Source organism: Balaenoptera ricei, chromosome 4 (assembly GCF_028023285.1).
Source record: "Balaenoptera ricei isolate mBalRic1 chromosome 4, mBalRic1.hap2, whole genome shotgun sequence".
NCBI lineage: Eukaryota > Metazoa > Chordata > Mammalia > Artiodactyla > Balaenopteridae > Balaenoptera > Balaenoptera ricei.
The window spans coordinates 83,288,249-83,301,028 of record NC_082642.1 but is presented as its reverse complement, the minus strand read 5'-3'; the positions used below and the strand labels follow the sequence as shown (position 1 = coordinate 83,301,028).

Below are 12,780 nucleotides of genomic sequence, written 5' to 3'. Positions count from 1 at the left end.
ACATCCTGATGTGAAATGGTGAAAAGAAAAAGAAAGGACATAATCTAGTGGGAGGAGGGTGGCAGAATCAGAAATAGGACCAGCTACACAAAAGTCTCTGTAACTTTAGGGATGCCACTGAATCCCGATGTTTTTTCAGCTTTCCTCACTAGTAAAATGGGAGTTGTGAAATGTGCCCTACCTAGCTCACAAAAAAGTGAGGTCAAAATGAGGGGACACGTGTGAAATTATGTTGGAATTTAGTGTTACTAATGCAGATTATTTTATAAACTCTGTACAACTGGAGAAAAGCCTGGATACTGTGACATACAAAGAGAAATGATTTCCAAAGAAACCTATTTGCCAAAGAGGGAAAAATCTGTTAAAACAATTTGAAAGCTACTTCTCAACAAGACGATGACGTTTGGAAGCATTTCTATAATCTCGGCAAACATTAAATTCTTTGACAAAATGTGTGTCACTTTGGTCTTGGGCATTCTTTGATCAACCAGTTAAAACCAGTCTTATAGGTTTCCTCCCTTATATTTAAGCTTTATTCATGTTATAATAAAATAAACTCTGAAATAGAATCAACATTCTTGTAGCTTTTTTAATTTTTAAAAGTATGTCCATGTTTTCTTAGAAAAGTTCTATATAAGATTTTTTTCAACATTTTTCATCAGAATCTCTTTGAAGCTAATTTAGGCCTCTAATGTGTAGTTTAGGAGGATTTTTGGGAGGGAAACTTGCTTCTACATGTAATAGATATATATGTATCAATAAATTATGATTCATGCTATAGAACCCACATGCACAAATTTAACCCTTCCTTAATAGATGAGATCTTAATTTCTTTTTACACTGTGTTTGTGATTTTATTCATTTTTTTTTTTTTAAATCGCACCTTACTGGGACATTTATTTTTTCAAAATAATGAGACTGGTAACGCCTACATTCTGCAGACTGCAAACACATATCCTACGGTTACGGTATTTTCCATTGGCGTAATGCTTTACGTTTTTCCAAAAAAAAATCTTTCACACAAAGGACCTCCCAACAGCGTGAGGCAGGCGAGAACGCATCAACTGAAATTGCTAGGAGCCAGCCAGAATGCAGGAGTTTGGTTACCAGATCAGGGCTGTTCCTACTAAATGGCACTTTATCTCTCTCTCTGGTTCAGTGTTGAATATTTCAAACCAAAATGTCCTTAGAGGACAGGGAGAAATTTTGCACCATTCAATATGGAGCTCTAAGCTTTGACGGGAGAGAGAGCCGGGGGCGGGGTGGGGGGAGAGGTGATGGAGAAGACCCTTGTACTTGGGGATCAGGTTCAAGGACACATGGGCGCCCGGTGCTCTTACCGTCCAGGTGGCGGACTTGGCGGTGCTGGACTGCTGGAAGGACACGTCAAAGCTGTGTGGGCCCGGGTAGTCGGTGTTGGAGGGGATGGCGGGCGAAGGCGAGAGGGCGTCGAAGGTGGAGCTGGGCTGTGCGTAGGGCGAGGGCGCCGTGACGCTGTTCTGCGCGTGGTCTGTGTTGTAGGGACTGGTGGACGAGGAGCCGTTCTGGATCTGCTGGTCCATGCTGTTCAGGAGCCCCAGGTTCGTGTACTGTGGCTGTGGGACACCCAGAAACCCCCCATGTTAGCCATTTAAGCTGCAGATCCTTGCTGCCAAAAAGGCATCATTTGGCGAGTGCCTTCTACAGAGTTCCACCTCACGTCTGCAACACTTCGCACTCAAGGGAAAATGACCAATGTGTCATGCATAGTTCGAAACACCAAGAGGAACCCCAGGCGTGTGTATGTTTTGTAATGACCTGCACAGTTCACACGGCTTCATGGGCAACCTTTGGAGACTGCGGTCTCCCCGAGAGCGTTTGAAAGTGGATTATGTGCTCATTTGCAAACTGGGCAAGAAGTGCCCGTGCTCCGTAGCTGCTTATGAATTCTTTAAAATAAATAAATACTGCCTGCTATTCTTTTTCTTCTTCTGTCCTGGTATTCAGAATGAAAAAGACCACTGGATAGATATGTTCTAGAGGACACTTAAGCATCAAATTGTTGTTTACTGAGAAAAATCAGTTGTCCTCCAAATTTCCTTTTAGTCATCATTCTAAATTCTGTCTCAGGGTACCGACTTGCCCCCAGGGACTGGGTTCATGAAGACTGGAGGGAAATGAGTAGCAGGGACAGGGAGAGGCAACTATATATTTTAACAGGTTACATGCTAGCAGACCATCCAAACAGCCTAATTTTTCATCTGTTGTTTCATTTTCTTTGTAGCAGTTTACTATTTTCTAAAGTAGAACATGTGTAAGAGAAATATCATCTAGTTATGATTAAAAGTCTATGTTTGAAATAATTCAGAAGTACATTAATTCATATAGCTTCTCTGCCAGGTGTTTTATTTCTTCTAGGAAAACCGGCACCAAGTAGGTATTCAATAAGATGTTTATGGGAAGAATGATTTAACTTCTCATTTCATCGGCAAAAAATCCTTACTGTATTACTATCAGAGAGGGGAAGTGATTTGCTCAAGCATCGGCTAATAAGCAAAGAGTAGGGATTTTGAAACCAAATCTTCCAAGCCCAGGGCCCTGCCAACACCATTCCATCTGTCAGCCTGATAAGATAATTCAAGTCATTCCTGAGTCAAATTGGACAGATTTCCAGAAGGGGCCACCAGCCTGTGTACCATTTTCCCTTTGTGAAATCTTCTGACATGTGGAAACCTCACTGTTTCTTCAAGTTAGCAAAAGGAAAACAAATCAAAAGCAAAAAGAAGAAGGCAGTCCTGTGGGTACATATTTTATAAAGGAAATGAGGAGTCTGGATCTTCAACTGAAATATAACAGAGTCCCAGATTAAGTCAAACTACAGAGAAGAACAAACTCACAAAGAAACGGATGCTTGAAAACAATTTTAATTCAACTTTAAGCGTACGAAAATTATTTTACTAAACTTTAAGTATTTCACACGGGGAGGAGAAAGGACTCTGTCATTCCATTCAGTCCAGAGAGCATCTGTCTAAATGTTAACGGTTGCATGCCCATTCCATTACATTTATACATTCGCATTCCACTGCCGAATGCCATGTCCCCATTTGCTCTTCAAATAACTATTAATCTCTTTACACTTATCCCGCTGCTGACAAGAGCAGCTGTTAGTCTCGCCTTCTCTCCCCTCTGACTTCCACAGCTCCTAGTTCTCCTGTCCTCCATCTTTTAGCTTCCCCTCTTGACAGGTGAGGCAAACTGCAGGTGAGACAGCTATGAGAGACAGAACTAAAACCTGAGGCCCGGACGAAGGCGTCCACACCCCTGGCTGAATGAAAGCTCTTAGGCGTCCAAGCCTGCGGCAACAGCCTAGAAAGGGGATTGAAATTATTATTTGTGTTCAAGTTAAGGGTCAGTATACAAAGCACTCCTGAGCGTCCTGTAGGAATCAGATAATGCTCCCAGAGGCACGTGCTTCCCTAGAGCAGTACAATTAGGGAGGTAGCCGCCCCTGACAAAGGGGACAAAGAAATTCGCCAAGCACTTTCTCACAGGCGGTAAAAAGCCTGTTGGGCCAACCCTTTCCTCCTCCTTCGAGCTACACAGAATGGAACTTCAGCTAATTGTGCGCTTGGAGGAGAACAAAGAAACATGGCCCTTTGAATTTTTTTTTTCCAATAAATGTAAAGAGAAAAGTTTGGGGACCCAGCTTTAAAAGCCAGTGAGTAAACACTCAGTGCTGCTTGAAGGACATAAGAGAAATGGAAACTCCATTTACCTCAGGGGTACAAAGACGACGTCCCTGGGACAGCAGTGAGACTGAACGTATGGGGTGGCACCAAAGAAGCAGAAACTGTATTTCAAGCCATTAATAGGTGTTGATGGCTATGCTTTTACATGCCATAATTTTTAATCCCAAAAAGTTCGGGTGAAATATTTTACTTCACAATAGGATTTGCTTCCAGTACTGACGCCTCAATTTATATAATGTAAAACTAGATTTCTCAGGTTTGGGCAAAGAGCTGCTTATTATTCAAGATAAAAATGGGAAAACATATTTCAATTTAAGCTTCCCTCAAATTTTACTTTAAAGAAGCAAAAGCTAAGTAGTATACTCAATTGTCTTTAAAAAAAAAAGCATAAAACCAACACTAACTTTGAATTAACTAGCCTGAAACACACAGCAACAAACCCACCAAAGTAGAATTGTATGATTAGAAATCTCCTTGGAGACTTTCCATGGCCTTATTAAAAATTTATATCATAAACCTGCCATAGGAATTAGTACTTTTGAAGCTAATTTTAAAAGGATTTAGTTGACAACGACCAAAAAAGTTTCTTCTTTGCTTATTTCTTTGATTTGAAGAGAGTGGACGTGTTGACAAAGTACAATTAGAGGCAGAGGGCAGACCAGCATAGCCAAGAAGAACAAGTGTTAGGTAGGTAGGACCAGCAAAATAATTCACAGCGCCCATCGCAAAATGAAAACACAGGGCCTCTTGTTCATAAATTATTAAGAGTTTCATAATGGTGACAGCAGAACATTAAACAAAGCACGGGGCCCTTTCATAACTGCACACTTTGCAGCCTATGAAGCTAGCTCTGTGCCAGGTTAATGTGAATAATATTTATTTCTTCTTTTCCACCAAAGTGAAGCTGGTGGGATGACGGAAGCAGTAACTGGACCCTTTGTTTACTTCAGTAATTCCATAAACACAGAAGGGAGAAATTTGTGTTATGCTGGGATGCTAATGAGATGCCTATTTATGATGACAAGTAAAATAGTCTCCGAAGTTAGAACATGACACTCGTATGAGTACCAAAAAGTGCCCTGAGAAGAACTCTGTGGGGTCCTCTGTGACCCATGTGTTTCTTATGCAACAAAAGCTATTAGAACATTTGAAATGTAATAGGAAGTAGATTGTCCCTTTCTAACAAGGTATCTTGATGTTCAAATAATCTTAACATACTCTATAGGGACTCAGTGAATGAATGAACAGTGTTGAATATGTACCCTATCATGTCTGAAAGAGGAGACAGTCTTTTCTCCACAACGTATAAAAGGTGAAAATGAACACGATTTGCCTGATGTCTATTATAAGCCTGATAAAGTAAAACAGTGGATTTCCTTTGAATTTGAACAGATGCTTCATTTCCTATAAAATAACTTTGAAATAGAAGACACTGCCTGGACCCTAGAAAATTACCAACATCTGTAGCTGAAATGTATTCAGCTTCACCACAAACTAGCTGATATGCCCACAGAAAGGATAAAACACACCTTGGTCACAGAAACTTCATATACTCCGGGTAATCACAGAACACCCTGGGGGTGTTTTAAAACATGGAGCTGGTATGGTAAGTGTAGGGATACCCAGGGGCTGAATCTCAAACTGCCTGCTTTCACCATTAGGAAAGAGCAAGTATAACTACCATGCCCAAATATAGAAAGAGGGTTTCCTTGTTGTTTATCTCCTCCCGTAAGTTCTTTTGCATTCCCATAGTCATCTACAGACTGATTTATTTCTTCAGTTTTGATGATTAGAATTAAAATGGCAGTAAAGAATAGAGATTTCTCCTGACTGGTCATTGTTTTAGAAGCGTCCTATATAAATGCAGTTCTTTTAGTTTCATTTTATTTTTCCTTCCTGGATTACATTGTTTAATGATCTTAAATTCTAAATATATTGTGGGCCTGAATTTTCTTCTCATCAGCTCAGCAATAATGTATATCAGTATATATCACTGTAAACAAAACTTAATATTGAATACCTGGGTTTATACCTACTTAAAGTTGACTCTGTAATTACTTTCCTGTAAAATAATTTAACATCAAAAAAGAATTCCAATCAAGTCATATGACCAGTGCAATGAAACAGGAACATAGATATAATTTGCATTTCTGAAAATCTCTCCTCCAATGTATCTGTGTAAGAGAATTTTATAAGTTCTTTTTCTCGCCTTTCCTAGATATTACTATCTGTAATAGCTAATTTATGGCAACGATAGTCAATAATATATGGCAAGAGATTAATAAAAAATGGGAATGCAGACCATATCAGGCATAGGAGAGGTTACTTTGGAAACATATAATCAATTTATTTACCTAAATTCAAATGGATCCTTGTCACAGGAAACAATAACTTGCCCAAATTTCATTTGAAAAAAATTATATTTATAATCCTTGACTGACTGTTAGAGGAGGCTAAGGAATTAAACATTCTTCAGTGCTCCTTTTATTCGTGAATGGATTCTAGTAATGCAGAAGAACTCTGAACTTAGACTTGGGTAACATGGGGTTTAAGGCCCAACACTGCCACTAATTTGCCACCTACCCCTGGGCAACGTACTTAAACAACCTGGACTTTAGTTTGCTATAAAGTAAAATCTGTATAAAATTGAGGAGACTGAATCTGATGATCAAACATAAATGGTACACCAGTTCTAACATTTTTCTAGGGATAACCATTCTCATCTACAATACTATGTAAAAATAATGCCATGAGATTGCTTTCAAAAAATGAGATAACTGTTTTTTTTTTTTTCTTCATACAGATTTGCCAGACCAAACCTACAAATCCAAATTATTTCAGGCAGCATATATAGTTTCCTCAGCTAATATAACCTTTCACCTCAGGCTTCATGGAGGAGCTTTCTGAACACTCTAAAGCCCCTCCTGGGAAAAGAAAACAGCTTTCTTCATGACCTTGGCTTTGCAAAGCATCCATTGGATTATGCTCTAGCAGACAGTACTACATTTTTATCCCCAAATATTGGCAGAATAGTGACTTTTAAACAAGCACGGCCTGAGGGAGAAATGCTTGTCATTTTTCAGTCTTCTACCACCTGCCTCACCTCAAAGAATGATGGTTTGTTTTATGCTAGAATTAAACACAATTGATTGAATGTGCTCTATTTGAGGTCAAGAAGATATTTGTATTCTATGTTAAATTAAAACACCATCTTTTCACCTTAAGAATGTATTCAGCATCACGTTTTTCTCAAAACCAGGTTTTGTTAGATATAAAATATTTCACTTCTTTTGTCTTCCAAATGATCCTAGAAAGTGAGTGGAGGTAAAATATACTCATACCTTATAATGAACAAAATGTAAAAATAAAGCATTAAAACCCACAAACCTAGAAAGACAGCCTGCAAAGAGTTTACTAGAATGTGTTATGTTCTGACACAAAGTGTCAAGATTCCTCTGAGGTCCAAGATTCCATAACTTAGGAGAGAGCTCCCTAAAAGCTCCAGCCAAGGCTGACAAGGACAGGTGAGACAAATAAATACAAAGTTGGCTAATCAGGTAGACAACAGTGTCAACAAATATTAGCCATTGTACTTGAAAAGCTAGGAAGTGTGAAACATAGTGAAACTAGAACTCAATCCAAATTTAGCTAAATTACACTGTGTAGAGCTCAATTAAGGAAAAATAATCTTTAAAGTCTATGATTTCATTAAGTACTCCCTTTTAGTAATAATGACAAATAAATAAAATTATAATCAAGAGCATCTCAATTCTAAAAAAGCCTGACATCACCATTACATACCAAGGAAGCACTGGACTTAGCAGAAAGGTATAATTTTAATATTCAGTAATTCTTGATCAAAATAATAGGGAAAAGTATACAGAGTTGCAGTTTCTTTAAAGTGAACCAGGAGTTATTTATTAAAGTTGGGTCAAAAATGTGTTTGAGGAAAGTTTCAATCTATAACAATCCCTGTCTTAATAGTTTTTTAAGCAGACATGTAATGCTAAGAGAAGAAAGTACACAGTAATGGAGATCTTTAGTGATGGGTTATACCATCTATATGGAAAGCATACCATGGTAACATTAGAAGCTCATCAATAATGCTTTGCTGGTTTTTAAAGTGAGTTTAAAATATTTAAAAATAACTTTGATAATGTATCTGTCTAAACCATATCAGAAATTACGACTTAAAACACTGGGGTGATTAAATGTGATTAACGTTTTATCACAGGAGGTAGTTTTGCTCACCGTGATATGAAACTGAAGACATATCAATTTCAATAAAATAATGGTGACCATCAAGATTAAAAAAGTCTGAACCCTATTTAGGATCCATATTTTAATCCTCTGGGAGAAGAATCTTAGCTATTACTACTACTACTATCACTCCTCCTCCTCTGCTACTACCACTAAGTTCTCTCTGAGTCTTACTATGTTCCTCATAGTGTTTAAGTGCTTTGCACATATTTACTCAATTAATTCTCATGAGTTAAGTGGAATTATTATCCCATGTTTTATACTTATTTTACAGATGAGGAAACTGAAGCTCCACAAGATTAAGTGCTCAGGGTAGTAAGTGACAGAGCTCAGATGTGAAACCAGTAAATCTGTCTTGAGATTTACCCACTTTCTTAAGTATCCTTCACTCGGAGTCACTCTGATTTCTGCTTGGAATATTTATGTAAGAGTTACACTCCCAGAGATAAACCCATGTACGTATGGTCAACTAATCTATGACAAAGGAGTCACGGATATACAATGGAGAAAAGACAGTCTCTTCAATAAGTGGTGCTGGGAAAACTGGACAGCTACACGTAAAAGAATGAAATTAGAACACTCCCTAACATAATACACAAAAATAAACTCAAAATGGATTAAAGACCTAAATGTAAGATGGGACGCTATAAAATTCTTACAGGAAAACACAGGAAGAACTCTCTTTGACATAAATCACAGCAAGATCTTTTTTGACCCACCTCCTAGAGTAATGGAAATAAAAATAAACAAATGGGACCTAATGAAACTTAAAAGCTTTTGCACAGCAAAGGAAACTATAAACAAGACGAAAAGACAACCCTCAGAATGGGAGAAAATATTTGCAAATGAATCAACAGACAAAGGATTAATATCCAAAATATATAAACAGCTCATGCAGCTCAACAGCAAGGAAACAAACAACGAAATCAAAAAATGGACAGAAGACCTCAATAGACATTTCTCCAAAGAAGACATACAGATGGCCAAGAGGCACATGAAAAGCTGCTCAACATCACTAATTATTAGAGAAATGCAAATCAAAACTACAATGAGGTATCACCTCACACCTGTCAGAATGGCCATCATCAAAAAGTCTATAAACAATAAATGCTGGAGAGGGTGTGGAGAAAAGGGAACCCTCTTGCACTGTTGGTGGGAATGTAAATTGATACAGCCACTATGGAGAACAGTATGGAGGTTCCTTAAAAAACGAAAACTAGAATTACCATATGACCCAGAAATCCCACTACTGGGCATATACCCAGAGAAAACCATAATTCAAAAAACACATGCACCCCAATGTTCATTGTGGCACTATTTACAATAGCCAGGACATGGAAGCAATCTAAGTGTCCATTGACAGACGAATGGATAAAGAAGAAGTGGTACATATATACAATGGAATATTACTCAGCCATAAAAAGGAATGAAATTGGGTCATTTGTAGAGACATGGATGGACCTAGAGACTGTCATACAGAGTGAAGTAATTCAGAAAGAGAAAAACAAATATCGTGTATTAATGCATATATGTGGAATCTAGAAAAATGGTACAGATGAACCATATGCAAGGTAGAAATAGAGACATAGATGTAGAGAACAAATGTATGGACACCAAGGGGGGAAAGCGGGGGGGGGGGTGGTGTGTGGTGGTGGTGGTGTGATAAATTGGGAGATTGGGATTGACATGTATACACTAATATGTATAAAATGGATAACTAATAAGAACCTGCTGTATAAAAAAATAAAATAAAATTCAAAAAATAGATAAATAAGAGTTACACTCAACGAAAGCGTACTTATTTTATATCTAAAGAAAATATTTTCCACTCATTAAAGACAGGATATAAAACTTTAGCCATTCGTTTGGAGACCTAGCTCCTTGGAGCTACCACCAGAAACTCCCTGAAGATCTGATCATGCCACCCTCATGCTTGAACACCTTGAGCAAGTTTCTAATCTCTTAGAACACAAGCCTCAAATCTCTAAACTGCCCTACACCACACTATTTGAAACCCTCCTCTTTGCTCACTAAAGAATGGCATTCCTTCAGTTTTACAAAGGCAAACTTCTTCAATCCTCAAGCCTTTTGCACCTGCAGCCTGTTTCCCAACTCATCTTTCAGTTTTAGCTTCAATGTCATTTCCAAGTCAAAGCCTTCCTGGAGGGCCCAGATAGGTATTCTTTGTTTCACATGGTCACGGCACAGTAACTTTCCCCTTTGCATCACATAATTATAATTGAAAATTAATGATCTGTATAAGTACTTTTTAATGTTGGTCTTCACTGCTAAACAATTATGAGACATGATATCTGTTTAGTGCTGAGTATCATATCCGGAACCATGGCTGGGACATAGTAGGTGTTCAGCAAATATTAAAGAATAAATGCAAAACATTTCAAAATAATAATCACCTTCGGAAAGTATATTTTATTCTAACTCAACTATAACCCAAACAAGTATTGCTTTTTTACTCTGAAGTAAGTCTGTCTCCAAATCAGAGTCACCTCTTTACATACTACTGCCCTTGAATGTTACAGTGCATCTCCAAATAATCTCAGTGACCTTTACTTTGTGTTTTGATTTGTTCTGGTAGGTGGGAATTGTGCTTTTAGCTTCAGCTGTTATGGGAACTAGTAGCAGAATAGCCAGTCCTGTCACTCACAAGGCCATGAGTAATACTTGGTAGTTCACACCTAGCTGGGAAGTTTATTAATGAGCTTCTACTTCCTTGAAACAAACACATACACATTTTTGTGCCAAGGCAGTGTTTCTTACCTGATGGTCTAGATTTTGTTTCTCATGCATCTAGGTCAGCAATAAGAACCCAAATCTTTGTGGTCATATAATGATTTACTTCCTGCAGATAGAGAAACCACCCAGACACAAGCCTCGAGTAAGATGTTAGTTGCTGATAGAGAGGCCACAAAATTGGTCCCTCCTTCTCTAATTTCCATGATTTTCTGCCCAGTTAGCTAGAATTCAGTTTAGAATAATGCCATAATTAAGGGCTTACAAAAGTATGTTTTGAGGAACTGAGATTGTAGTTTATCAGACTTACAAAGCATTTCTTGTAAATGGTCTAAATTCATGACTTCATTTCCCAGACTGTATAACACACACACACACACACACACACACACACACACACACACACAGGTTGAAACACTAGCCTTCATTTGCAAATGGAAAACTAAAACATAAAATACGGACTATACTACTCAATCTTACTATTCTGTACATATTCAAATGAGGAACACTGTTTTTTAAGTTCTAATTTGCTTTTGCTTGTCAAGTTCTTTGCAGATCGCTACACTTTTCATTTTATTTGAGATAAAGTTTTCAGTGACTTACTATGCTTTGTAATTAGACATGGTGACTTATGTAACATTGAAGTGTTCCTTTAAGATTCACTTTTAACTGCAAAATAAAACCAAAGTTTCCAGCTATGCCAAAGACATGCCTTACTTTGAAAAGACACTCATCTATTCATTTCATTCTATTTACCCCATTATGAAAGTAACAATCAATCAATCAGTTTAATAATTACAACAGCTCATTAGTGTCTTATTTGGACAGAAAAAAAAAAAAAAACCTGGAGCACCACGTTTATGTCAAAATGACTTAAAGTTTTCTCAGGCATCCTTTAGTAATAACACCATAGAAAATAAAATGTGAAAGTGTTTGCAAATCATCAAGCTTATTCACCCAGAGCAAACCACCCACATCCCTGGTGATGACTGAGAGACATCAGGAGACAAAATGAATGAAGGGAATGGTGTGGAAGCAAGTAAACACATTTAAAAAGTGACTGCAAAGCAAGATAAAAATCTAATCGGTTCCGTTTTGTAGAAAAATCAAACACATTCTCTGTCCTCCCGGGTAATCAATTAAGTGAAAGCAGTACACTTTATACTGTTTACCTCTGTTAGAGAACAAGTCATTCCTTACTCAGGAAACTGCCCTGTCTTTCAAAAACTTTCTTGCCACTTGAAGTATAATGGAAAGAAATATCGGGACTCATTAAAAAAAAAAAAAAAAAAAAAAGACTTACAAGATGTCAGAGAAAACCATATGATTCAGAACATCCAGGTGGAGACCAGGCTTGTACAATGTGTGCAATTGCTTTGCTTTCTGCACAGATCAGTTACAAACAGCCATTTCTGTAGGTATTTATGCCATATTTTTATCTGAAGATAGCCCTCCAAGCAGCAGCAACAGACGCATGCTTCCGTCACATTCAGGAACATTATTTGGTGACCCCAGGGAGGATACAGAGATAAATACCACATATTCTCTACCCTCCAACAGTTTCCAGTCCAGAGACTGGGAGAGCAATAAGGGAGGAACAGAGAAGTACAAAGAGTTCAGAGGAAGTCGGGTGATTCTGAATGGGGCGGGGGCGGGGGGGGGGGGCGGTGGAATCTGAGACATTTAAAAAAAAAGAGTGAAGTAGGCCCCTAGCAAGGCTTTAAAAACTGGAAAGGATCTGACCTGAAGGTAAATATTTGAGGGGTAGAGTTGGCGTATAGAAAGAAGGCAGGAAAAGTAACTTCTCTGAATTCTCACTATTCTGATTTTCAGGCTTTCAAGCACTTTGGGATTATCTACTGAAATAATTTCCCAGGCCTAAGGCTTATTATGGGCTTTCTACTTTATCCAGTGTTACCGTTTCTCTCTGTGTAGATCTTGTGCAGTCCTCAACTTTAGTCTGGTGACAGAGTCTCAAATGGTCTATTTAAAAGTAATCAAGCCATTCCCAAAACATCTGATGTTGCCCTTTGAGAGAGTA

General features: G+C 38.0%; 1 protein-coding gene across 3 annotated transcripts in view; it reads right to left on the bottom strand.

The window, feature by feature from the left end:
- Nucleotides 1-12,780, bottom strand: part of TP63 (tumor protein p63) — a 220,496-nt gene that overhangs the window by 74,778 nt on the left and 132,938 nt on the right. For all 3 annotated transcript variants that reach the window (XM_059922077.1, XM_059922078.1, XM_059922076.1), the window contains exon 4: nt 1,341-1,595. In XM_059922077.1, coding sequence (XP_059778060.1) covers nt 1,341-1,595 — 255 coding nt within the window. The remainder of the gene's footprint in view (nt 1-1,340; nt 1,596-12,780) is intronic.